The following is a 23,858-nucleotide window of genomic DNA, read 5'->3' on the forward strand; positions in this document are numbered from 1 at the left end:
CAGGAGAATGACTTTCTTAAGTGATTTAAGAAGATTACAGACAACTTTGAGTAGAAAGCACAAGAGAAAGTAGAAATCAAAAATAAAGAGACCTGTTTGCAATTTTTTTCAATGATATTAGTAAAAGTTGATGATGTCTTGAAGTAGAAAGGTGGATTTGGGAATGAAGGAAAGCGAGAGGATGATAGATGTTGTGAAGGAAGAATCAACAGAACTTTACAACTTTTTGGATATATAATATATATATATATATATATATATATATATATAATTTGAATAAAAGAGAGATGTCAAACATATACACCAAGATGACTAAGATGATGACCTGTATTTAACAGAAATCAGAATTATTCATTTTGAGGACACTGAAGGTAGAGTAGAGGAGGAAAGGAAATGATGTATGGGTATGTTCATGTTGGCTTTGAAGGTCTGGAAGGAATATACAGGCTGAGGCGTTCCAGTCCTAAAATGTGCCATACAAAATAAAGCAGAAAATTCAGGTGAGATCTGACTAAGGTAGAGATCAGGCCAACTAACATCTCTCTCCCTCTGTATATTATATCTATTTTAATAATTAATATTTATAACATTGAATTAGTCATTGAGATGATGAAAAATTTTCCTTTTTTAAAATAAATTTCAAAATTGAAACATTTCTACATCATTTCTTAGATTGTTCTAAATATGTTCTTATATGAATGGATCATGAAATTTTAAGATGAATTAATTGACAGATACAAGAAACAGGCATGTCAGTAGCAATATGTTTATGGAAAGAAATGAAGATAATTAATGTATTAATGTGCATCAAAATGGATATATTCAAAAAATTTGATTATAGTCCTTTACTTCTGAGCTAAGAATATGAAATAAATATTTTTATATCTATTTTACTTTTCCTGTTTATAAAATGTATATATTGGCTGATTTCATAAATTTTATAACTACCTAAGAAATCAATCACACTATGAAGATTTGTAGAATAATTGAGTTAATCTCATTGCTTGGATTAGAGAGTCAACTTGATATTTATCCACCTGTGGAACTTGATTATTCATCTCTTACATTTCCTTTGTCAAAATATATTGTTTTCATCTGATCTGATCGAAGTATTTTTAGTCACCTTATAATCAATTAAATGTTTATTAGTTGATTGATTAATTGATTGATAAGCAGCATTGCCTCATGATCATCAAGTACCCTCCCCTCTTTTGTCTCATTAGAAATACACTTCACGTGCTCGCTTTGGCAGCACATATACTAAAATTGGAACGATACAGAGAAGATGAGCATGGCCCCTGTGCAAGGATGACACGCAAATTTGCGAAGCGTTCCATATTTTTATTAATGTCCCACCCCAGATTGCTCTACCCATGTACCAGCAGCTTCTAAAGGAACTCATGGAGGCTCATCAGGCCAATCAACCTTGTGGGAGGTGCCACTACTACCTCATGATCAGCAAGACATCCCAAGAGGTTGCAAAGAATTCCAGACATCGAGGGAAAGTGCCCCAGAAAGAAGAGCTGATGTTTGCCAATGCAGAGGAGGAATTTTTCTATGAGAAAGCACTTCTGAAATTCAGCTTCTCGGTGCAAGAAGAGAGCGACCTGGCCCTGGGAGGCCGGTGGTCATTTGATGACTTACCTATGAAACCCTTGCACACAGTGATGCTAATTCCAGCCAGCAAGATGAGTGCAGTCATGGAGATGCTGAAGGAGCACCTCTCCATCTAACCCAGGCAGTGGCTCATTTGGAGAAGGCTTGGGGAGAGACTTATCAGAGACGGATGGTTCAAGTCACCATGGCCTTAGCAGGATTTTTTTCCCCATTTGGTCCAATGTCCCTTGGACTTGTGAATCATGCATTAAAAGCTCGTTACTTCAAAAGAAAACGGAACACACACGTGGGTTAGGAATTTAAAAACCAAGCAACTCTTTATTATGGTTGCTTTCATGATGTACAAAATGTTTTATTTGTACAAAATTATCCGGGCTGGCAATTTGTCCTGTTAAATCTCTGTACATCTTCTGTGGACGAACCAATACACTGATTTTATTGGTTGGGGAATGGACTCCCGTACCCCAAAACCCATGTCTTTCTGATGATGTCATTCATGAGGACATTACACTGTTTATTGCATGTAGATATATTTCAGTGTGGACTGAATAATAGAATGAAGACTTGAAAGTCACTGAATCACACGTCTTGGTTCAGCAGGAGCTTCACATAGTTTATCTTTGCTTGTCTTCTGTTCCTTTTTTATCGTTGAATTAGGTGAGAAGTGATTAATTACTTGCTGTAGAATATCCTTACTTTCACTAGGAGGCAGATTACTAAAGTAATATGGGGGTGCCAACTGCATAAATCTGGTGGAACAAAGAACAAGATACAGCTATTTAAAATGATAGAAAATGTAAAACCAATGATATTAAAATTGTTATAAAAAATTTTAATAAAAATCCCGTTCATCAACCCAGATAAAGAAAGCCCTACCTTAGTGGGATAGTGACTTTGAAAATAACTATTTGAATGCAAAGTCTTCACAAATGGTATTGGGTACGTAACCTTGAAAAATAGTTTTTTTGTATACAGTTGCAACATGGAAACAAAATTCATTGTCCTGCAGGGGGAGCCATGTTCAATCAATAAAATGTTTCTATTTTCTTAAGACAAAAAAAAAAAGAAATACACTTCACAAGAATCATAAATTATGTCAAATATAATCACTTTATAACTTTTCCCCTATTCAAGTAACCTCCATGGACACACAAACTTCATGAGTCCAAGCATCATGAAAAGACACATCATCTCATGAACAACTTGTCCCCCGCCCCAGTATACACCCTCCATTTGTAGCCAAAGTTTCATGAAAAACACTTCTTCTATTCATAGTATTTACATGTCCAGTTCATCTAAGTATATTCCCTTCCTCTGTCTCTAAAGCCCCTATAGCTCTCCTCAATCAAAGTATCAGGTAAGCTCTCTCCCTCTGTCCATTCAGCACAACCATGGAACTAAAACCCTCTTTAACTAAAGTATGAATTAAGATAAGATCACTTCCTAATTATGTCCATCCCTTTTAAGGATATTCTTATTCACTGCCCATATTATACTATAAACTTCTAAGTATCTGGTAAAGTCACTTCTTATTTAATTATGTATAGAACCTCTAAGTACTCTAAGTACTGGGGCACCCTTGAAGGTCTCCCTTAAGAATTTTAACAATGATTGTAGGGCATGGGAGATACTGACACAGGACCACCCAGTATTGGGTGCCCTCATCAGAGAATATATTCTCTGAGTAAAGCAGAATTAAAATAGCTCAAGGGAAAGTGAGATATGCAAGTTTAACTTAAACAACCCAGGTTTTCATCTGGACTAATTGTGCCTGACCTGTGGCATTCTGAGCTTGTATTAGTCTTATCAGCCACTGTTGGATGCACTGTTAATTTGTCTCAAACATAATAATGTCATTTTACTCCTCTTCAGTAAGGAAGGATGAGAACCAACAATACCCATAATCCTCCAAGTACAATCTCTTCAACTATTTTCAACCCTTTAACTGTCCTAAGATAAATACAATTCTCTTGAGTTACAAGTGCTATTTTCCTTTGTGCTGTTGTATACAATTTAATATTCTTGACTAACATTTGTTTTTTTCCCCCTTCCTTTTTACCTTTTTTATGCATGTATTGAGTCTTGTATTTGAAGATTGAATTCCCTGTTCAATTCTGGTCTTTTATCAGGAAATTTTGGAAATGCTTTATTTCATTGAAATAGAAACGCTCTATTCCATCTTTTCCCTTGACTGACTATGCTGAATTTTGCAGAGTAATAAATTCTTGGTTGTAATCCATGGTCCTTTGTACTCTGAATTATTATATTCCAGACTCTTGGATCTTTTAATGTTTAAGTTGATAAGTCCTATGTAATTCTGATTGGGCTTTCTTTGTATTTAAATTGCTTCTTTTTGATTCCTTGCAGTATTTTTCTCCTTTATTTAAGAACTCTGACTTATGATAGTCTTTGGAGCTTTTTCCTGTCTCTTTCTGGCGATGTTCTGTGTCTTCTTTCAAAGGCTATTATTTTGTCTTCTTGATCTGGTATATTTGGACAGTTTTCCCAGATAATTTCCTGAAAGATATTTTTCAGATTCTTATTTTGATCCAGGCTTTGTAATAGACCAACAAAAAACAAGGGCTTATTGCTTCAAGAAATTTGTTGACTATGAAGGGATACAACATACAAACACATAACTATGTTCCAATGTCTGCAGGGAAAAAGGCAAGGGAAAGGATTATAAAATGCTGTAAAAGTTAGGAAGAAGGAAAAGTTAGGGAGAAGAGAGCATGAAAATAAGTAATAGTTGTGGAAGGAATGTTTCATAGGAGTGAAAAGATAAAGTTTTTTAAAAAGATAATAAATTTAAAGAACTGAGGACAATGGAAGTAGAGAAGTGGACTAAAGTACATGATCTATTCAGGTTACTCATATTGAATTTGAAGCTGTAGGAGGGACATGCATGTTGAGAATTCCAGTCCTAATTTGTGGTGTCCAAAACAAAACCCAATATTTAGTTCATTAATCTCTTAGGCAGCATTAGGAAAAATCTAGCAACATTTCTTTCATTTTTTTCAGCCTGTTCTCTTTTACTTGGATTGTCAGGTCTTACTCCCTCATGGAAAGATATCTGCTCATGTAGTCTCTAAGAAATTATTACTAATATCCTTGAAGAAAGACTTTTCTTTTGTGATAACCTTTAAAAAAATAACATATACTTACTTTACTTTTCAAATTATTTAGGATTAGAAAGTAGAACTTGTGCAGAGATCAGTCAAATTATTATCTCTCTTTCAACAGTATATCTCTTTGAATGAAAAATAAAAGTGTTCTAACACTTATAGCTGATATATTTTGTCTCAATTTGAGCATATAATCCAACAAAATCCAACATTATCCTAAACCTTTATCTATTCATTCTTCTCTATCTTGTGTGTGTTCTTGTTTTTATCATTTTGTCCACGAAAATAAGATGAGGCAATTTATCAAATGCTTTTCTGAAGTTTTTGTACTATATAAAGACAAATAATCCCTTTGTAATTCAATCTAGTAACCTCATAAAAATGATATTCTGGTATGGATTGAGAGTGGATGAGATCACAAGGAAAGCCTATCAAAAGAGATTATCTCTATTCACACAAAAGTATTCAACCATATCTGAGGCTTTGTAAAGTCAATAAAGGATAAAGACTAAGATAGATTTAGCAATTATAATACCATTGATAACCTTGCAATAAATTATCATTAATGTTAGGTCCAAAGGCAGATAAATTGGTTTGAGAAGTGAAAATGACTAGAAATTAAACAATGAAAATGAGGGGAAATATTGGACAATAATTTGAGAAGATGTCATGATTAAGTGAAGGATGGGTGAAGATACCCTCCTTTTTAAGGGTCCAGAAAATAAGACGTTTATTTTATATTCCGGTGTTTATCCTTTTCATGAATCATTATCCTTTACTTATAGTCTTGTCATATTTAAAAGGGACTACTTAAACTCTGTAAACTGTCATCTTCATGCTAAATTTGTAATGAATAGCAAAAGCTAACATACTAAATCTTCAAGAAGTTAGATTATTCTGAAAAAAACTACCTTGCAATCAAATTAAAATACATCAAATTTGTGGGGAAATGATTTTTTTAGGTTTTTGCAAGGCAAATGGGGTTAAGTGGCTTTCCCAAGGACACACAGCTAAGAAATTATTAAGTGTCTGAGGCCAGATTTGAACTCAGGTACTCCTGATGTAAGGGACAGCCCTCTATCCACTATCCACTGCACCACCTAGCCACCCGAAAATGATGCTTCAAAAACAAATGGCAGTTCTTTCTATTAAAATACAGTCACTGAACGAATCCTAATTGTCTCAAAGCCAAGAAGACATGGTCTCATCTTTGACGTATACCAGCTAAGTGACCCTGAGCAAGTCATTTAGTTCCCTAGGCAATTCTCTAAGACTCAAAGTGACAGAGAAGGTATTAGAGTTTCTTCATCTGAGAGTACTCTTCAAATAAATTGCAGGTTAAACATCACATGTTCAGGTTCAACTTTCTAATCCTAAATATTTTGAAAAGTCAAGTGTTATCACAAAAGCCTCCCCTTTCAACACTTACTTTACTAATTCTTCCTGAAGTAACTCTCTTAGTCCTTTTTCTAAAAGAGGGTGGGGGGAAAACATTCTAGCACCACAGAATCACAGAGAACTGGGAAGAGAAGGAAAATAAACAGGGAAGAGGGGGCCCTTTTCATAAGGGTAGAATAACAGGGTGAGTACTTTGGCCTCAGTCAATTTAACACCACAATCCATTCCTTTTTAATCAAAATTAAAATCCCTCTTTTAATTGCTCAAGAGACAATCATCCAATGTAGCACAGGCAGAAAGCAGGTTCAAGGGAAGAGCCAGGGAGTGTTAGATGAATACTGCCTAAAAATCCAAAATAACAAAATGAGGCTACCCAAGGAACTCTTTAGGGGAACTCACTAACTCCCTCTTTCCCTTGTTTAACAAGTAAATAGACAATCTAAACACATAAAGACAGATGAGGCACAAACACAGATCACACAAAATGCAACAGAATTTCCAAACTGACAATTTCAAAACACAGGGCAAGGGCAAATTGCTGACATCTCAGGAATGCCAAGAGGGGAGATTTCAGACTCTCAGCTGGCAATCTTTCCCTCCCAAAGGCAGACCAAATGTGTTCCTTCTCCTATATCTTTATTTCCCCATGCAAGGCAACAATACTTAATCATTTTCTTCTCACTTTTGCCTTTATATTTTAGTCTCATTTACCTGATTTACCGAAGGTGTAGGGTTAGGACAAGGCCCTTCTAATTTTAAATATTGACAGAGACCTCTCAGGATCAAGTGCATTTAGATCCAAGTCTTTTACGCACAAACTGGAAGGGGTCACCCCCAACCTTCAGTCACCCAAATGGACCATCCAGGAATCTAGTGCCTTCAGATTTGAAGGTCTAGACTTACCCCTCTTTTTGGAGTTTTGTTCACAAAAATTGCTGACTGCTTTTTGTCCTCACTGACCAGTCAGGTTCTTGCTGCGGATTTACTCTTCTCTTCCTACCCAGTCTCTCTGCTTTGGGTCGCTTGCATAGATGGGAAACCAAGACTCCCAGAAAATGGTAAACTGTTGAATTTGGGCAGCGGCACCTTTTTGCCAAGTCCTGAGAGGTCGAGGTCCCCAATGGACATGAAATCCCAAAAGAACCCCCAAAAGTATGAAGAGAAAGTTAATTTGTTTCTTCAGGAATGGGCCCCAGTCGTTAGAGAGAGACTGAGGCAAAAGCAAAAGGCACAAGAATCACATTTATTGTTACTCAATCTCCCTCCCCCCCCACTGACTCACCCTCATTAATGTGGAATGTGGTCTTCATAATCTAAGAAAAATAGCATATAATTCAAATTGTAACCAGATTATCCCTTCAGCACCAGGAATTGAATGGACATCTGGACTTCAACAGATAAGATGGGGTCAGTTGACTCTTTACCAATACCCCATAAGTTGCTTTTTCCAGGGAGGAGGGGCACAGAGTTCAACCATTTTCTAATCTATAATATTATACTGAAGAAATCTCAGATTTTATCCCACTCACTGCCAATCCATTAACTACTCTTGTAACTCGGTGGATTATGACCAGGGACACACCACTGGACTAGCACATCTTCTTACACTTTAAGGTAACGCTTTCTTTTTGCTCTTCTTGGAAATATGGATTTTAATCCCACTTTCCCACCCAACAACTAAACAAGAATGTTTCCTCAGCTTCCACTTAAAGACCTCAAAGGAGAGGAAACCCTTTCCTTCTTGAGGCTGTGGATTTTAGGAAGCAATGGTAGAAAGAAGTCTAGGTAGTCAAGGTAGAAGTCAAGGTTTACTACTTCAAACTCAGGAGAAACTGTCCTCTCTAACTGCCAGGGTTTCTAGGCACTGTGAAAAGAAATATGACTTCCTCCTTCTTTCTGGCCTCCCTTCCTCCTGCCCCACACTTGTGCCACTATTCATTTTTTTTTACCATGTGACCTTGAATACATCTCATCCTTTTCTGCATCCTGACTGACAAAGGCAGATGCTGAACCTGGAACTGCACATCCTTATATTGAAATGGAGGTGCCAGAATGTTGGAAAGGTCCCTTGAATCTTCCAAATGAGGCACTAAGACAGCATCTGACTTTTTTATCTACTCCTGGATTTGGAATGCACTTTGCCAAGGGGCAGCTAGATGACACAGTGGATAGAGCCCTGGCCCTGACTTCAGGAAGACCTGAGTTCAAAACTCACTTTAACCCCAAACAATTGTTTCCCAAGAAACACAATATATACTTTGCTAAGTTTAGAGTTTTCTTTATAGATCTTAAGATCTGGTTTTTCCCTATCTTTCCAAATAAGACTGAATTCAAACCATCTCAGGGAAAAGATGTTGTGTCCTTCCTTATTAAGGTAATCTAACTCAAGCAGCTAGAAGTCTGATGATACCTTTGCTAGCAGCACCTTTGCTAGGGACCTAGTTGAGGGTTATCCTTGCAGCATCTTCTTGGAAGATAGAAAGAGGGGGGCAGGGGGTAGAGTGAACTTTCCCTCATGGATGGGGATGGGCACTTTGGACTGAGCTCCAGCTTCTCCTTCCTCTTTCTGGGTCCCAAACAGGAAGACACAGATTTTCCATTAATGCTTTTAGTCTTCTTCCAACCCCTCAGGAACCTGGATAAGGGCTGTGGAATCATCAGCATTGGGTAAGGGATAACTTCATAACACATTCTTTATGTCTCTCCCAACCCATGTGCTCAGCCTGACTCTCCAGTGGCATTTCTGATTCAGACCTAAGGCTCTTTTTCCAAAGTTCTTGGGAGTAAGATTTTCCTTCTCTCCATCCTTCTAGGTTATTTCAGGGGAAGTAACCTTTCCTTGTGGAAAAAGAACTTGTAAAACTCCCTTTATTCTCTCTAGCATATTGTGTTTGTTTTGCGTGTTGTGTGTGTGTGTGTGTGTGTGTGTGTGTGTGTGAAATTATAGCTGTGAAAATCAAGGACTGAAAACCTTCTCTAGGTCAGGAAGAATTAAAATGGAAAGTCCAAAGTGTGGGACTAGCCAAGCTCCTAGTCCCATATGGGTCCCCTCTCTATTTCATATGTTAGAGAGTAAGGATTCTCAGGTCGACAATGGGTTCCAGCTTTCCCCTCTCTCTGCTACTCACTGGGCCTGCTGGAAACTGGAAAATCCATTTCAGTTCTTTAAGATAGAAGCTCTACGTGACATATGGTAGAAATGATAGCGCAGGAGTTCAGATGGATTGAGATCATCCTCTATCTTGTCTTAGGTTTTTCATGGTGACTTTTGCCTCATTGCTTCTTCTAAAGTATGCCACAGGAATCTTTTGGGCTCTTAGTTTTTCTACTTCAACAGTGAAGGAATTAGATTGGATGATCTATTAAATCCCTAGCAGAACTCTGTTTTTTTCCTTATCCCCCCCCCATCTTTGGTCTGCTAGGGAAACAGTAGGACTTTCATTAAGTTCCTTCTGGGACCACTCTCCAGGTAGTTAGGTTCTCTTTGCTATCTTATGGCTTACATCCACAACCAAGACCAGTTCAGGTGGCCCTCTCTCTCTCTCTCTCTCTTGTTCTCCCTTCAGACAGTGGATGACCCTTCTTCTGGGGCAATGGTGATACCCCTAGAGTACCTCCACGAGCCTGACATTCTGGTTATCCTTGGGGATTTCCCTTTATCCTGAGAGGCCTGCTGCATATCAAGGAGCATCTTGACTCACCAGAAGGTCTCCAAATCCCAGAATCAACTTAGTAGTGCCATGCCATTTTAGGGTCCCCGGGGAGAGATCCAACTGGTTCTTCCCCCTGGCAATACTATCTCTGCTGAGAGCATTATTTTCCCAGGCTCATGTCTTCTTTTCCTACTGAGAATTGAATCTCTCAGGTTGTGGGAGACAGGGAGCCTGCTGGGAAACATTCAAGCTTCTTGTCCTGAGTCAATAAAGAATGTATGACAGTAGCTAGCATTTCTATTGAGTTGTTTTAAGAATAAAATGTGCTTATGTCTGCAAACTTTAAAGACATGCTGGCTTTATAGACATGTTGGCTATTATATTATTATTAACTTTTCTCACTACTCCTTGTACTAGCTTTTCAATGTCATAGAACCAAATTATATTTATGATAATTAATATAACAACAATAATGAAAACCAGTATTTAAGTACTTCAGCTATATTATTTAATTTGATCCTCACAACTCTGTGAGGGAAGTTCTATTATTAACCACATTTTACAGCTGAAGAAACTGAGACAGATAATTTAAGTTACTTGCCCAGGGTGACACAGCTCAATACAATCTCCCTTTATGGAGAGGTTCAAGGTTCTTCTTCCTTAATTTATGTGCTGTTTCAGTTCTACACCCTGAAGACCAAGCATCGTCTAACAAAAAAAGTATTCTCAAATCCCAAATTTCTCCTATCGCAGCCTTGTCTCTCTTCAGAGTTCCACCTCAAGTCCAATTGTATATCTCTCCAAGTTTATTTGTTTTTTAATCAGTAGATGTTTTTGACAAAGTCTATCTCAAAGTTCCATTTCAAGTTGTAGCAGGAAGTGTTTTTGTCAAATTGAAGATCATTTCCTTTAATTATCTTCTTAGTAGGAAATGATCAGGTACTCTTCCAACTATATCTTAAACAAACAAACCTTAGAGGTACTAGTCAAGTAGAGACTTTCATCATCATCATCATCATCATCAAGTCATATTTTCTTTTAGAGGCTCTCTAATGACTACTGGCCACAGTTGCTTGGACTTAAGCCCACACAGCTGTTTCCTCCTTGAGTTGTCTAGGAGACCTGTGTTGCTATGCCCTCTATACAGTCTTTCATGCCAAATGCATAACTAATTTATTGTAGCATATAAACCTACTGATAAACTCCAACTGGCATTAATTGCCATGTTAAATTCTGATATCCCTTCCCCCCCTTCATCTTAGCAGTGGGGCTGTCAATGTCCAGAAGAGTATTTCTGTCTTTGGCTACCCAGCCTCAGAAAATTGCCTGAATGCTACTAACTCCAAACAAACCCCTTCTTCCTTCCTTTGCTCTTTTTGTCCACCTTCTGCCTAAATAATCCCAGTGATTCAAGGTGGCAGGGGGGAGTCACTGGGAGGAGAGAAAAGAGAGAATTAAAACCTGAGATCCCAGAATATCTAATGTCTTCTGGTGCTTTGGAAATCTAGTGGAAGGAACCCTAGGAAGAGAATCAGGATGTATACCCCTTGCTCCTTGTGACTATTTAGTGTCCCTATAAGGGTTGTAAGGGAGAACATGTGAGGGGATGCAGTCAAATGGTAATTGAAGAGTTTGGGGACTGTGACTTCATTTATTAAGTACCTTCAACCAATGCAGATCAGCACTTATCCAGTAACTTGTCCAAAAGAGTTCCCTGAGGGTACTGAATGTGAATATTTTGTTTAGTGTCACAGGGCCAGAATGGGACAGACCTAGGACTGGAGTGGAAGACTTTTGACTCTGAAAACAGTTTTCCATGATGCCATGGTATCTTCAGTTTTTGATGTTTTTTACAAAGTCTATCTCAGAGTTCTTAAGTTGTAGCAGGAAGTGTTTTGATCAAATTGAAGATCATTTCCTTTAATTATTTGACCAGTAGAGTGTCATTAGAGAGCCTCTGAAAGGAAGTGTGCCATGATGATGATGATGATGATGATGATGATGATGATGATGATGATGATGATGGTCTCAACTTGACTACTTCCTCTAAGGATTGTTTGTCTAAGGTAAAGGTGGAAGAGTAGCTGATCATTTCTACTAAGAAGATAATTAAAGGAAATGACCTTCAATTTGACCAAAACACTTCCTGCTACAACTTGAGAAAGAACTGCTAAAGAAATGCTAATGAAACTCTTAAGACATTATTAGATTTAGGTTGACAAGTAGGCCTTGGCTATTCTTGGCATCCTTGGCTGGGTGGAAATAGTCAATGAAGGATCTGACTTCTTGAAGAATCTTCCTTGGGGCCAAGGAAGGAGGGTAGTTAGGTTTGTTTGGGAAAGGTGGAACCTTTTGTCTTAAAATTGCTTCTAAGATCTTTATTTTTTTCTTTCATGACCTAGCCCCTTTCTTTTGTTCAGGATTGTCCAGGAACCCTGATGATCTGGACAGATACAAGAGGGTGTTTGGAAAAATCCTTATTCCCCCTAAAAAGCCCAAGACTTTAAGGAAGTTAGTATAGGAGGCTCTACAACATGCGACACTCATTATTCTGGAGGTTGCAGCAATCATCCCCCTAGGCCTGTCCTTCTACCAACCTCCTGAGGACAGCAATGAGTGTGCGTGTCTTAGAACTGGTCAAGATCCTAGTCCAATCCAAGCAGTAGGCAGTTAATATAGGTTATTGTTAAACTATTTCCTCTTAGATATTTTTTCTCCTGTCTACCCAGAATGATTAGTCAAAGAACAGGGCTACTTAATTTAGATTTAATTTGGACATTTTGTCCAGTACTCAATGAGCTCCATTTCTACCATAGTGACAAATAGACTATTGCAATTCCACAAAGCCCCCTACTCCTCCAAGTGCAGGCCCAAGGGCTGGGCATCATAGGAAGCTGCTCAATCTGTTGGGCAGAAGCATTCTGACCTCCTTAGACTCAGGTGGTTCTTTACAGGTGACTTGCTTGTCATTTCCACAGGCACAGGCATAGGAACTTTGGCATCTCAGATTCCTTTCAGATTATCATTGTGATGGTGCAGATGATGAGCAGATACCTAAAACTAGGTTTTCTCAGCAGTAGTGGTTCCTCTTCCTGGAAGTCTACCTACCTTCCTCCATCCTACCCCATCTCACCTGTCTCAGAGAGGGTTAGTGAAAGCATTAGCTCCACTTAACATACCCACAAGGGCCTTTGAAGTAATCTCTGTGCCCCCCCTCCCCCTTTTCCTTTCCTTATGAAATAGAATATAGCCAAGCTACAACTTCTTGAAAGGATGAGTTAGAGGCTGGCTGGGTTGAAGGGGCAGCTATCCTATTCTCAGTCACCATTGTGGTGCTGGTGGCAGCCTTCAATGATTGTAGCAAGGAGAAGCACTTCTGAGGTCTGAAGAGTCTCACTGAGCAAGAACAGAAGCTTGCTGTCATCCACAAAGGCCAGATCATCCAATTTCCTGTGATGGAGATCATGGTGGCAGATATCATACAAATAAAATATGGTGAGAATCCCATGATGTTGATACCCCTCCTAGTCTACCTACTTTGTAGATAAGTTTCTATTCTCCATAGCCAACACTAGTAAATTTTGTACCCCATTACAACTGAGGAAGCAGGGAGAGATCATAAGATACTGCAAGCATACTGCTTGGGGAGCTTGCCACAATTGAAGAGTTGGAGTAGGGGAGGGAAAGAGGGGATCAGAGTGGAGAACAACTTAACTTGAGATAAAGCAACAAGAGTGATGATGCCACCTTATGTCAGCTTTCTATTTTAATTATTAAAATTAAGTTTAATAATGAAAATTGTGTTCTTGTAATCTAAGTCCAAGGTTCAATTGTTTTAGTGGGACACTAGCACTATTCTCAGTCCTATATTAAATCCCTGACGCAAAATTCTCCCCCTAGCTATAGGTCACTTCACTTCGGTTGTAGTTTTGCTGTCTCCATTATCTATTTCTGTTATGCCTTTTCTGTTTCATTGCTTGATGGGCAAGATTGACTTGCTTGTCTAATGTCCTTCAGGGAACCTCTGTGGAAGAAATCTCCTAGAGGAGACCAGGACCACACCTTCTCACCTTCTCTCTTTGTTTCTTATGATTTGTCTCCATTTTCTCTGTCTCCTTCCTCCTTTTCTCCAGGTGACCTGTTGCCTGCAGATGGCATCCTGGTACAAGGGAACGATCTAAAAATTGATGAGAGTAACCTAACTAGGGAATCTGACCATGTCAAGAAGTCTATTCTAAAGGATCCCATGCTATTTTGAGGTGAAGCTCTGGTGTCACACAGATGGCCTTGTAATAATAGCTGGGAGCGAATGTTTACATAAGGTTTACATAAGGCTGTGAACCAGGCACCATGTTAAATTCTTTATAATTGTTCTCATTTTATCTTGACAACAACTACTTGGGGACGCAGGTGCTATTATGATCCCCATGTTACAAAGGAGGAACCTGAGCCAGATAGTGGCAAAATGACTTGTCAAGGGTCACATGGCTAGGAAGTATCCAAGAGTGGATTTGAACTTGTCTTACTGACTAGGGACTCCCTGAACTGCCTCAGGTCTCAGTAAAACCAGTCCTTTAAATGAGGTTTCTTTGATTCCATTCCAAAGGGTATTCGAAGGTGATTGTCATTTCTAATCCCTGTTGTCCTGACAACTACCCCTTTCTATAATATCCCTACCAAGTAGTATCTTAAAGAATCAATGGAAAAGGATTCTTTCTGAATGCAAAGTGCTTGAGTTCAGACCCAGCTTTTGCTATTTACTGCCCATGGGAACACTGGCAAGATACCTGATTTCCCTGTGTTTCAGATCCCTTCTTCATAAGATGAAAGGGATGAACTAGCTCTTTTCTGGGGTCCTTTTAATTCCAATCCTAAAATGAATTTGGGCACTTTCTGTAAAGCTTCCTGTGCAGTCCAAAGATGGACTTGAAAATAAGGGAAAGAATATTGAAGAAGATTGAGCTGTTCTATCCCAAGAAACAGATTTCCTTGCCCGCCCTGGCAGAAATGGCCCTTTTTCTGAGTTTGATATTGAATGTTCTGTGCTCTACAATCTGATGTGTTCTATTTCCAGGAGAGGACTCTGGTGTATTTCAATGATAGATTGTTACACAAAAGGAAAGGCTGAGGGTACAGAAATAATACTTTTTCTCACTCTTTCCAGGGACCCAGGTGATATAAGGATCTGACTGGGTGCTAGTGACTGTGGTAGGAGTGAATTCCCAAATGGTAATCATTTTCACCCTTTTGGGGGCATCAGAGAGTTCTGAGGATTCCAAACCCAGTAAGCCACCTCCTCTCGCCATCATGTACCCTGTTCTCCCCAAACCAGATATCCCAGGTTGTTCATCATTGTTCCTCCTTCGTCTTCCTTCCCATGAGTCTGATATTTGCTGAGCAATGGGAGGCATGTAGTGATAAAGACTTTTTGGTCCATCTTTCCTTTGCCAACTTGAGCTGAGGATATAACACCCTCTGCTCCCAATTTAGAGAAGCCAGAACCTAAGTTGCTTCTGGGATACTGAGAGACTGAGTTGTTCTATCACAAGAAACCAATTTCCTTGACTGCCCTGGCAGAAATGGGCTTTTTTCCTGAGTTTGATACTAAGTGTTCTAAGCTCTGCAATCTGATGTGCTCTATTTCCAGGAGAGGACAATACCCTCATCCCTGCAAGGATTGCATGTTCATGGCACCCTCCTCATTTCTCATGATCTCTCTCTGTTTTTTCCTGATCAGGATTACCCTCTCCATTTTTCTTCCTATGTGGGTTTAGGGAGAACCCCATTTTTGCACTTCTTTCCCCATATCTCTTGCTCTCTCTCTCTCCTTTCTGGTTTGGTTTTATCTTCTTAACATTTTTTGGTGGATATGTTTTCATTCCTCCTCTGTCCTTTCTATATTCTTATAACAGAAGTAACCTCTCCCAAAGGGAACAATGAACATGAGCATGAGTAAAGCCTTAAGAAAGAAAGGGATCTGGAAATAGTTCTATTGGAAGACAAGACAGTTCATAAAGATCTCTTCCTTACCAGTCCAGATGGCACTAAAAGTAAAGCTGTCATATTTGTTAGAGACCATAGCTGCTCAAAGGAAGTGATTATCATTATTTTTAGACTTATTATAAACATGTTTTAAATATATATGAAACAATTTCATTTCTGTATTATTTCTCTATAAATCTCTCTTATGCTTTTCCCATGGAATCCTCATACCAACTGTCCTGTAAAGGATTTGGTTCCAGGCTTCCTTCCATGTTTTCCTTCCTTCGTGGGGTACTAACCAAGCACTCTTAACCCCAACTTATATTGGAGGGATCTGGAGATGACAAGTTTTATGGTCCTTTTTGTTTGTTTGTTTGTTTTAATGATAATATGTATGTAGGAAGGGAGATAGGAGATACGCATTTCAAAACAAGAATCCAAATTCATGTTTGCCTCCTGCCTACTATCTCAACCATATTATGTGTTTCCGGAGTGCATCCATTCCAAACACTGACTTCGTGAAAGGATGATTTGAAATTTTCTCTTGCATCTGTGTTATAAACACACACATGCACACACACATACATATGTATATAAATATATATATATACATATACATATATATATATATATATGTATATGTATATATATATATAGTTAGAGTAATATGCAATGTAAATCCAATTCTGGATGCTGAACTAGGGATAGGAAACTGACAGTATGGAAAACATGCCCTGTCCTATGTCTTGCTCCAAAATATCTAATCAGAAAGCCATACAGATTCAATTCAAATGCTTAGCCCTCAGGTAGGATGGGCCAGGGTAAGTTCAGAAGATTGGTGGAGGTCTCAGAGCTGGTGTTAGCTGCCCAACAGCAACTTGTGTTTCAAGGCAACAGGTAGCTAGGCATCCTGGTTTCTTGGCTCTAACCTGCCATGTCATCAGTGTACCAGAGCCTCTATCTCATCTGCTATTTATCTGTGTTCCAGCTAAAACTGATGTTGATGTGCCTCTAGAAACCCAGTCCCTTCAGAAGCAGGAAGTCTTTTTGGAAGATGATTTAAGGAGCTGGGCACCCAACGAAAAGTCAGTACTACAGGGTAAACTGACCTGCTTGGCTGTTCAGATTGGGAAAGCTGGTGAGCAGGTCAAGCTATTTGGGTCAGCTTGGGGGAAAAGGTAAGAAAAGGGAAAAAAAGTTAGCTATCCCTCAAATCTCTCTTCTTCCACTCTCCCTATGCATACATGATTAGGGTAAACAAGGTGATGAGATCCTGGCTTTACCTCCAATTCCTTTTTAAATTGGCATCATTTTCCCCTGAGGTAGAATCTTCACCAATAAGGAAGAATCTGGAGTACGTCTGAGTCCTCAAATCCAAACCTGAGAACTAAAGAATTTGATCTCTGAATAAAAGTTAAAGTTCACAGAACTTCAGCCTGAAGAAAGCTGATGGAACCCCCAATAATTATCCAGCTTTGATTTCAATTTCTCACGTGATAGACAGTTCATCAAAGCAGCCCATTCGGGGTTGGTAGAGTTCTGTATGTTAGAAAATATTCCTCATATTGTGAGCTGAAGTCAGGGGGATTTAAGCTAACAGGGAAGTTTATAAAATATTGGTTTTATCTTGTCAGGACTTAGATCTAGCTTATAAATTCTTTGAAGATAAAGTTCACTCTTCAGTTAGAAAATACTAATGACATGATGAAGATCTGGACTTTTTGATCATTATGTGATCATGGATAGAGGGAGGTAAGAGCATTTGGAGCGAGATTTTTAAGGATATTCTTCTCAAATAAATTGTCTGCAATAGAAATACAGATAATACCAAGCAAAAGGTTTCTCTAGCTGGCCTTCCATCCTCTTGGTTGACTTTTGGCTATGGTCTCCCCATATATCAAAAAGTAAGATATTGGGGCGGCTAGGTGGCACAGTGGATAAAGCACCAGCCCTGACTCCAGAGTCAGGAGTACCTGGGTTCAAATCCCATCTCAGACACTTAATAATTACCTAGCTGTGTGGCCTTGGGCAAGCCACTTAATCCCATTTGCCTTGCAAAAACTAAAAAAAAAGTAAAATATTTCTCCTTCAAAGTCCTGACCCTATATTTATTACTTTTCCTCCCATTTTTTCTCTCTGCCTAAAATGAGCTTAGGTGGTACAGTGGATAGAACACTGGACTAGGAGTTAGGAACTAAGAATTCAAATTTAGCCTCCAACACTTCCTGGCTGACTGACCTTACAACTCAACATCCCAGGCTTGTTCTTATCAAATAAAATAATATATTTAGAGAGTTTTGAAAACCTGAAAGCACCATATGAATGCTAGCCATTGCTTTTTTGCTGTTTATTAACCTCAAAAGCAAAATTCAATACAGTTCTCTTCTATGACATTGAGTATGAAGAGGAAAGCTGACCCTAAGGAATAGTGAGAAGAATTAAATTTACCCTGAACATGCTGGTGGTGAAGAAATAACTTCCAGGCAAGAAAGGGAACAATGGGTGATGTCCAGAGCATTTGGCAAGCATCAGCCTTCTTTCTTCCTCTAATCATCTTTACAAGGGTCACTTCTTATGATGCCCCTGAACAGCAGTAACTTACTTCACTTGGTATAACCACTACCTTCCTTCTCTTTATCTTTTCCTCCTCCTATATATTTCCATAGGTCCCTGAAGCTATCCGCAAGTGCCAAGGGGCTGGCATCACTGTTCACATGGTGACAGGAAACAATATCAATACAGCCTGAGCTATTGCTATTAAGTGTAGTAGCATCCTGAGTCATAGTGACAAATACCTGTGTACAGAGGGCAAAGAGTTCAACTGAGTTATCCAAAATGAGAAAGGTGAGGTGGGTGCTGGGATTCTAGAGCATCTGGGGCTTGAGACTGAGTGCCAGAGTAATGAGGAAGCTGAATGAGCCTCTATAGAATGAGCCTACAGATTGCAGAAGACAATCACCTTAATTCTAAAATTGTTTTTGAAAGCCAGAGTATTCTGAATCAAGACTGGTTTCCCAGGGTGTACTAAAAGTCTTGGGTTCTGACCAGGATTGGCTTGAGTGCTCTGCAGTCAAGGAATTTGGAGGTGGAAGGCGTCTCCTTCATTCTTGACCAACCTACTGGGTTGGGGTTGTTCATTGTTGATAGGTGCAGCAGAAAGAGTTAGACAAGATAGGGCCCAGGCTTCAGGTGCTGGCTAGATTATCCCCTACTGACAAGCACATGCTTGTGGAAGGTGACACCAGGTTTTTGTCAGTTAAAGAGCAGCAGGTATGAGCTGCAGCAGGAAGTCAAACCTCTGTCTCAGGCACCATTTGGGGGCAGAGTCCTGTGTTAAGGGAAGAATCAGCAAGAAAAAGTCTCTTGAGTCTTTGGGAAGCTCAATACAGCTTAAGGAAGATTAATCTAGAATATCATGCTCCAGGGTCCCATTGGTTTTTCAGCCCTAAAGGATACCAAGGCAGTGTTGATTAGAATATAGTCACAGAAAAGCCCAAGACTCATAGGAAAGGAAAGTGAAAGAAAGGGAGAAGACAACCAAAAAGTGGGGACTGGGGTGAGACTCCAAAACAAGATTTGGTGCATGAGGTTGGCAGAATACTTGTGACTATTGCATTTAGCACATGTGTATTACGGACATCATTGACAGCACTGTGGGGAAGCAACAGCAGGGGCTGTTATTGTACCAACAATGGGCCAGCCTTGAAGAAAGCAGATATCAGCTTTGGCATTGTAACCAGTTCTCTCTTTGGTTCAAATTGCATTCTCTAAACTGTAACCCAAGACAGGTTTCTGGTGCCCTTGCCACTTCATATCTCCTCACCCCACCCTTTATGACCCTTCCCTAACTCACTCTCTCTCTCTCTCTGATATGTTGTGTTGTTAGGGAGAGGGGAGGATGTGGAGTGGAGGAAACTGGAAAGCAGTTAGGGAAGACTGCTTCCCAATGAAGCAAAAACAATCATTTTGATTTGTAATTTACCCAGGAGTAAATCCTACTACACATATGTGATGACACTGTACACGGGGTCATTCAACTCACACACATATATGAAACGTTGGATGCCCAGCCCTAGCTAGCTGTTATGGCAAATACCAAGTATCAGAGAGTCTCTGTTCTTCAGGTTGGGAAAATAAAGGCATATTGGTAAGAAGACTGCAAAGAATGCAAAGAATTAAGCCCCAAGTGAGTATAGGCAAGAAGTGGGGATTACTCTGGGTCAGGCAAGTGAGGAAATGATTTCCTGGATGAGGTCCTTCAGTGTCATGTCAGTGGAGATGTGGTAGGATGGGAGAGGGATAAATGATGAGATGTTTTTAAAAAGCATGGTCATGTGAGGGTATTTGGGAGTCTAGTCTACTTGAGTGGGAAGAGTGACAAGAATGAAAGGTTAGGTTACCAACTGGGGCCAAGTTAGAGAGGAGAGTGGAGAGTGGAAGATTTTTGCAAAGGGGAGTGACTGGAGGTAAGGAAGATAATGAAAAAGGTTATCAAAGCCTCTGATCAGGGAAGAAGTCATAAAATCCTGAACTAAGTTGATGGCTGCATGGGTATGGAGAAGGGGACATCTGTGGCAGAGAATGATAGCATTGTAGAAGGCTTAGGATCTGATTGTGGCCTTCACTGGGGACAATAATTTGTGGCAATAAATATTCATATTTCTACAAGAAACTTCATTCCAGGAGCATCTTTGTGCAGTGTCAGCTTTAGGAGTTACTTAAGGGAGGAAATTTTGATTTGTCATCATGGTGATGAAAAAGCTCCTATCTTGGCCATGGAATTACAGGAACATAGCAGAACCTTCATAGTTGAAATGATAGATAAACAAACTTTATGCCTTGCTCTCCTGCCCTCCCATGTCTAGTTCTCAGATTTATCTTTAACCTGATATTTTGTCTCAATTGAAGAGATTTCACTTCTCTCATTGTCCCCATCCCTACAGGTAATTGACTCAGTACCTACTTCAAGATTGCCTTTCTTGAAGACTGCTGGCCTTGCCATCACCAGTGAAGAAATCAGTCAGGGACACCTGGCTGAGGGAATGGAAGAATTTGACCATGGGGATATGGAACTGCGCCATGACCAGATTTTCTGGTTCCGGGATATGAATCGAATCCAGACTCAGGTAAAGTTCTGGGAATCAACCTCTCAGCACTGACTGAAAAAGATTTTTCTCCAAAGCAAAAACATTAGTGAGGGAGAGGAAGGAAGGTAGCATTGAAGATGAAACCTCCACATTCTCTATATTACTTTACCCCTAACCAGAAATGTAATGAAAAGTTGTTCATCGCTCAGAGCAAAAAAGGCCTCCAACCCTGTGCTCAGGACTTGAATATCTAAGATATAAGTTCATTTTCTACTGAGCAGATAAGGTGTCCCAGGGCTGGGACACTCAAAAATTGCTAACTTTTTTACCTGGAGGGTAGCCCTAAGGCTGGATGATGTTCATCCTCCTCCAGAAAAGAACTTTCAGAGAGTATCTGCATGATGACTAAATCCCCATCACATCCTTACTGAGTCTTCTTTTCTAAGCTTCTGGTGTTCTTTTCCCCCTACCATAACAGTATGGTGAGAAAAAGAACTGCCAAGGGAAATCTTGACCAAAGCCCAGCTCCATCCCCAGTCTTTCCCTTACTAACTTTAGTGAGATACGTGCTGGGCACAGGTAAGTAAAGACAGCTGCTTGCTTTTCATGACTAATTTTCTTTTGTAGGATCCAAACTTGCTCCCAGGAAAAGAAGAAAACAGTTTCTTTTGGCCCTCTATCCTTTTCCCTACCTTTATTGCAACTTCGATTCCTTCCCTCAGTTTGGCAGGGATATCATCTAGTTGTTATTTCCTATGTTCATTCAGCCAGTTCTGTAAGTTCGCAATGCCTATAAAGGGCATTAAAGTGGCCTCTCCTGAGGGACTATTTTACAAATCAGCTCATGAGACCCAAACAGTTAAATGATAGTTCAAGTAGAGTTATGGTTTAGAAATGTTACAGTCAGCCTTACCATTAGAACACAAAATTCTGAATTCAGAAACCTATTTGAAACAAACAACTTCCTAAAGAAGAATGACAAATTGACCAAAAGCAGTTAACCTCTTTGCTTTCTCAATTTCCCCTTTCCCTGGGGAAGTATTTTGGAGGGTAAAATGAATAAAACTGGCCCCTCTTCTAATCATTGGCCAGGTACAAGGACACAAATGACTTGAGTGCTTTCAATGCTATTCTACAGAGTATAATATACTAAAGTGTGGTATATGGATGTGTGGATGTTAGAGGGTAGTGCTTTCCCACTACACTGGTTTGTGGTCTTTATTGTTTATCCAACAATAGGACAACTTGTGGGCATAGGAGAGGATGTGGTTAATGGTATCAAATAGGAGACAATTGGGTCCTACCTATCACCAGGCTGCTGATGTGTGGTGCCAGAGGGACAGAAGAACTGATGGTGTTAATGCCCTCTGCCTCCAAGGAGCAAAGCAATTTGGAAATCAAATATTCTCCTTCCATAGGACCAGTGGAGTAGTTGTTCACCACCAGCACTACCTCTATCACCTGTTTTCCTTCCCCTTTCTCAGTCTAACCAAGTTATTCCAAGAACCTGCTGGCCAGGAGGATCTTTGGAGCTCTAGTCCAGCTGTGGCCACCACTATAGAATGGTCTGGCTCTTGTTTCTATTTGTACCTCCTTTGAAGGTCAAACCCCAAAAAAGGTTGACTGAGAGAAGAAAGCACTGTGCCAGGGATGGGCCCAATAATTGAAAGGCAGCAAAATATTGCAGTCTGCCCTCAGTTTGAATCCTAGGTTTCTTTAGTAGCCCTCATTTTCCTCTTCTGTAAAACTGAGGGATGAGATGATTCCCTAGTCAATGCTCCTAGGATCAATCTGTTGATGAGGGCTCTTTCCACCAGGACTCCCTGGCTGCCAATTAGAGATAAAACTATTTAGTTTTCCCCAGTTTCATGGATCTCTCACTGACAAAGCTATGAAAGTTTTGTTTTTGTTTGTCTATCCCAAGCATCAGAACTCAGGTGAACCTACCCCTATCTCTAAATGTTTTGTCTTAATTTTGAGCATTTGGATTACAATTCTATGTCCCCTCCCCCCTTCTCCTTGAAGGATAACTCTTTGTACCCCAAGATTTCTTTCAACTAAAGAGACAAGTAGACAAAAGAAGTCTACTGTGCCCTTAACACAGCTTAAAGAGAGTGAAAATGGACTTTAGTTTGGTTTTTGGACTTTATGGCAAGCCTGATTCTAAATGAAGTATAATAATCTTCAATGAGTTTTCCCTCCCTCCAACTCCCCTCACCTCCTTCCCTTTCACTCTTGTCTCTGACTGTGGAGCAAAGCTATCTCTTTCTCTGATTCTTTACAGATCCAGGTAGTTAACAAATTCCAGATGGCAGCTGGCTTTTATCCAGCAGCCACGAGGAGACAGAACAGCAAGAATCTGAGAGAAATAAATCCTGTTTCTACCCACATTCCTGGAGATATTTCTCCATGCAATTCTACTGCTTCATCTTCTGTAGGCAGTGAGTTACAGTTATTATAATGCATAAATTGCTAAAATGACCACAAGAGAGCCGGTAGCATCCACTTTAACCAACTTCAGTTCTCTCTTCCTTTTGGGTTTTTCCCTTGATCTTTTGACTTGAGAAAGAGAAGAAAAAGAAATTCCACCCAACCCCAAACCAACCAAACAATTTGAAATTTACTCCCTAAAGATACTCTAGGTGTCTGACAGGTTACCCTTGAGGACCTTGCCTACTTTTTATTGTCAAAGGTTTTTTGTGTTCTGGTTTCCATAGCAAAAGAAAGATGTAAAATACATACATACATATATATATATATATATATATATATATATATATATACACATATATATTATATGTATTATATAATATAGTTTTCTTTATCAGAAACTGATATTTTTGAGTCAGCCATATGTATTTTATTTTAAAAGATTAAAAATAAAGATGTCATGTGACCCAGTTAAAAGGTTTATGAAAACCAACTATTTGATGTAACATGATTGATTCTAAAGGCCAATAAAGGAAACAGGGTTAAGTGGCTTGCCCAAGGCCACA

General features: G+C 39.4%; 1 protein-coding gene and 1 non-coding gene across 2 annotated transcripts; both read left to right on the forward strand.

The window, feature by feature from the left end:
- The first annotated feature begins 1,236 nt into the window (after positions 1-1,236).
- Positions 1,237-1,343, forward strand: LOC141515626 (U6 spliceosomal RNA). The gene has a single exon (XR_012476388.1). It is a non-coding gene; the product is annotated as a U6 spliceosomal RNA (small nuclear RNA).
- A 6-nt stretch (positions 1,344-1,349) lies between these two features.
- LOC141511698 (BRCA2 and CDKN1A-interacting protein-like) lies at positions 1,350-1,808 on the forward strand. Its single transcript, XM_074220780.1, has one exon. It carries the CDS (start codon positions 1,374-1,376, stop codon positions 1,731-1,733), a length of 360 nt encoding a protein of 119 aa, XP_074076881.1. The 5' UTR covers positions 1,350-1,373; the 3' UTR covers positions 1,734-1,808.
- The last annotated feature ends 22,050 nt before the right edge of the window (positions 1,809-23,858 follow it).

This window comes from Macrotis lagotis, chromosome 2 (genome assembly GCF_037893015.1).
Source record: "Macrotis lagotis isolate mMagLag1 chromosome 2, bilby.v1.9.chrom.fasta, whole genome shotgun sequence".
Lineage (NCBI taxonomy): Eukaryota > Metazoa > Chordata > Mammalia > Peramelemorphia > Peramelidae > Macrotis > Macrotis lagotis.

What these genes read in the sequence shown, in the direction of transcription:
- LOC141511698 (XM_074220780.1), top strand. Translation starts at nt 1,374, where the DNA reads ATGTACCAGCAGCTTCTAAAGGAACTCATGGAGGCTCATCAGGCCAAT.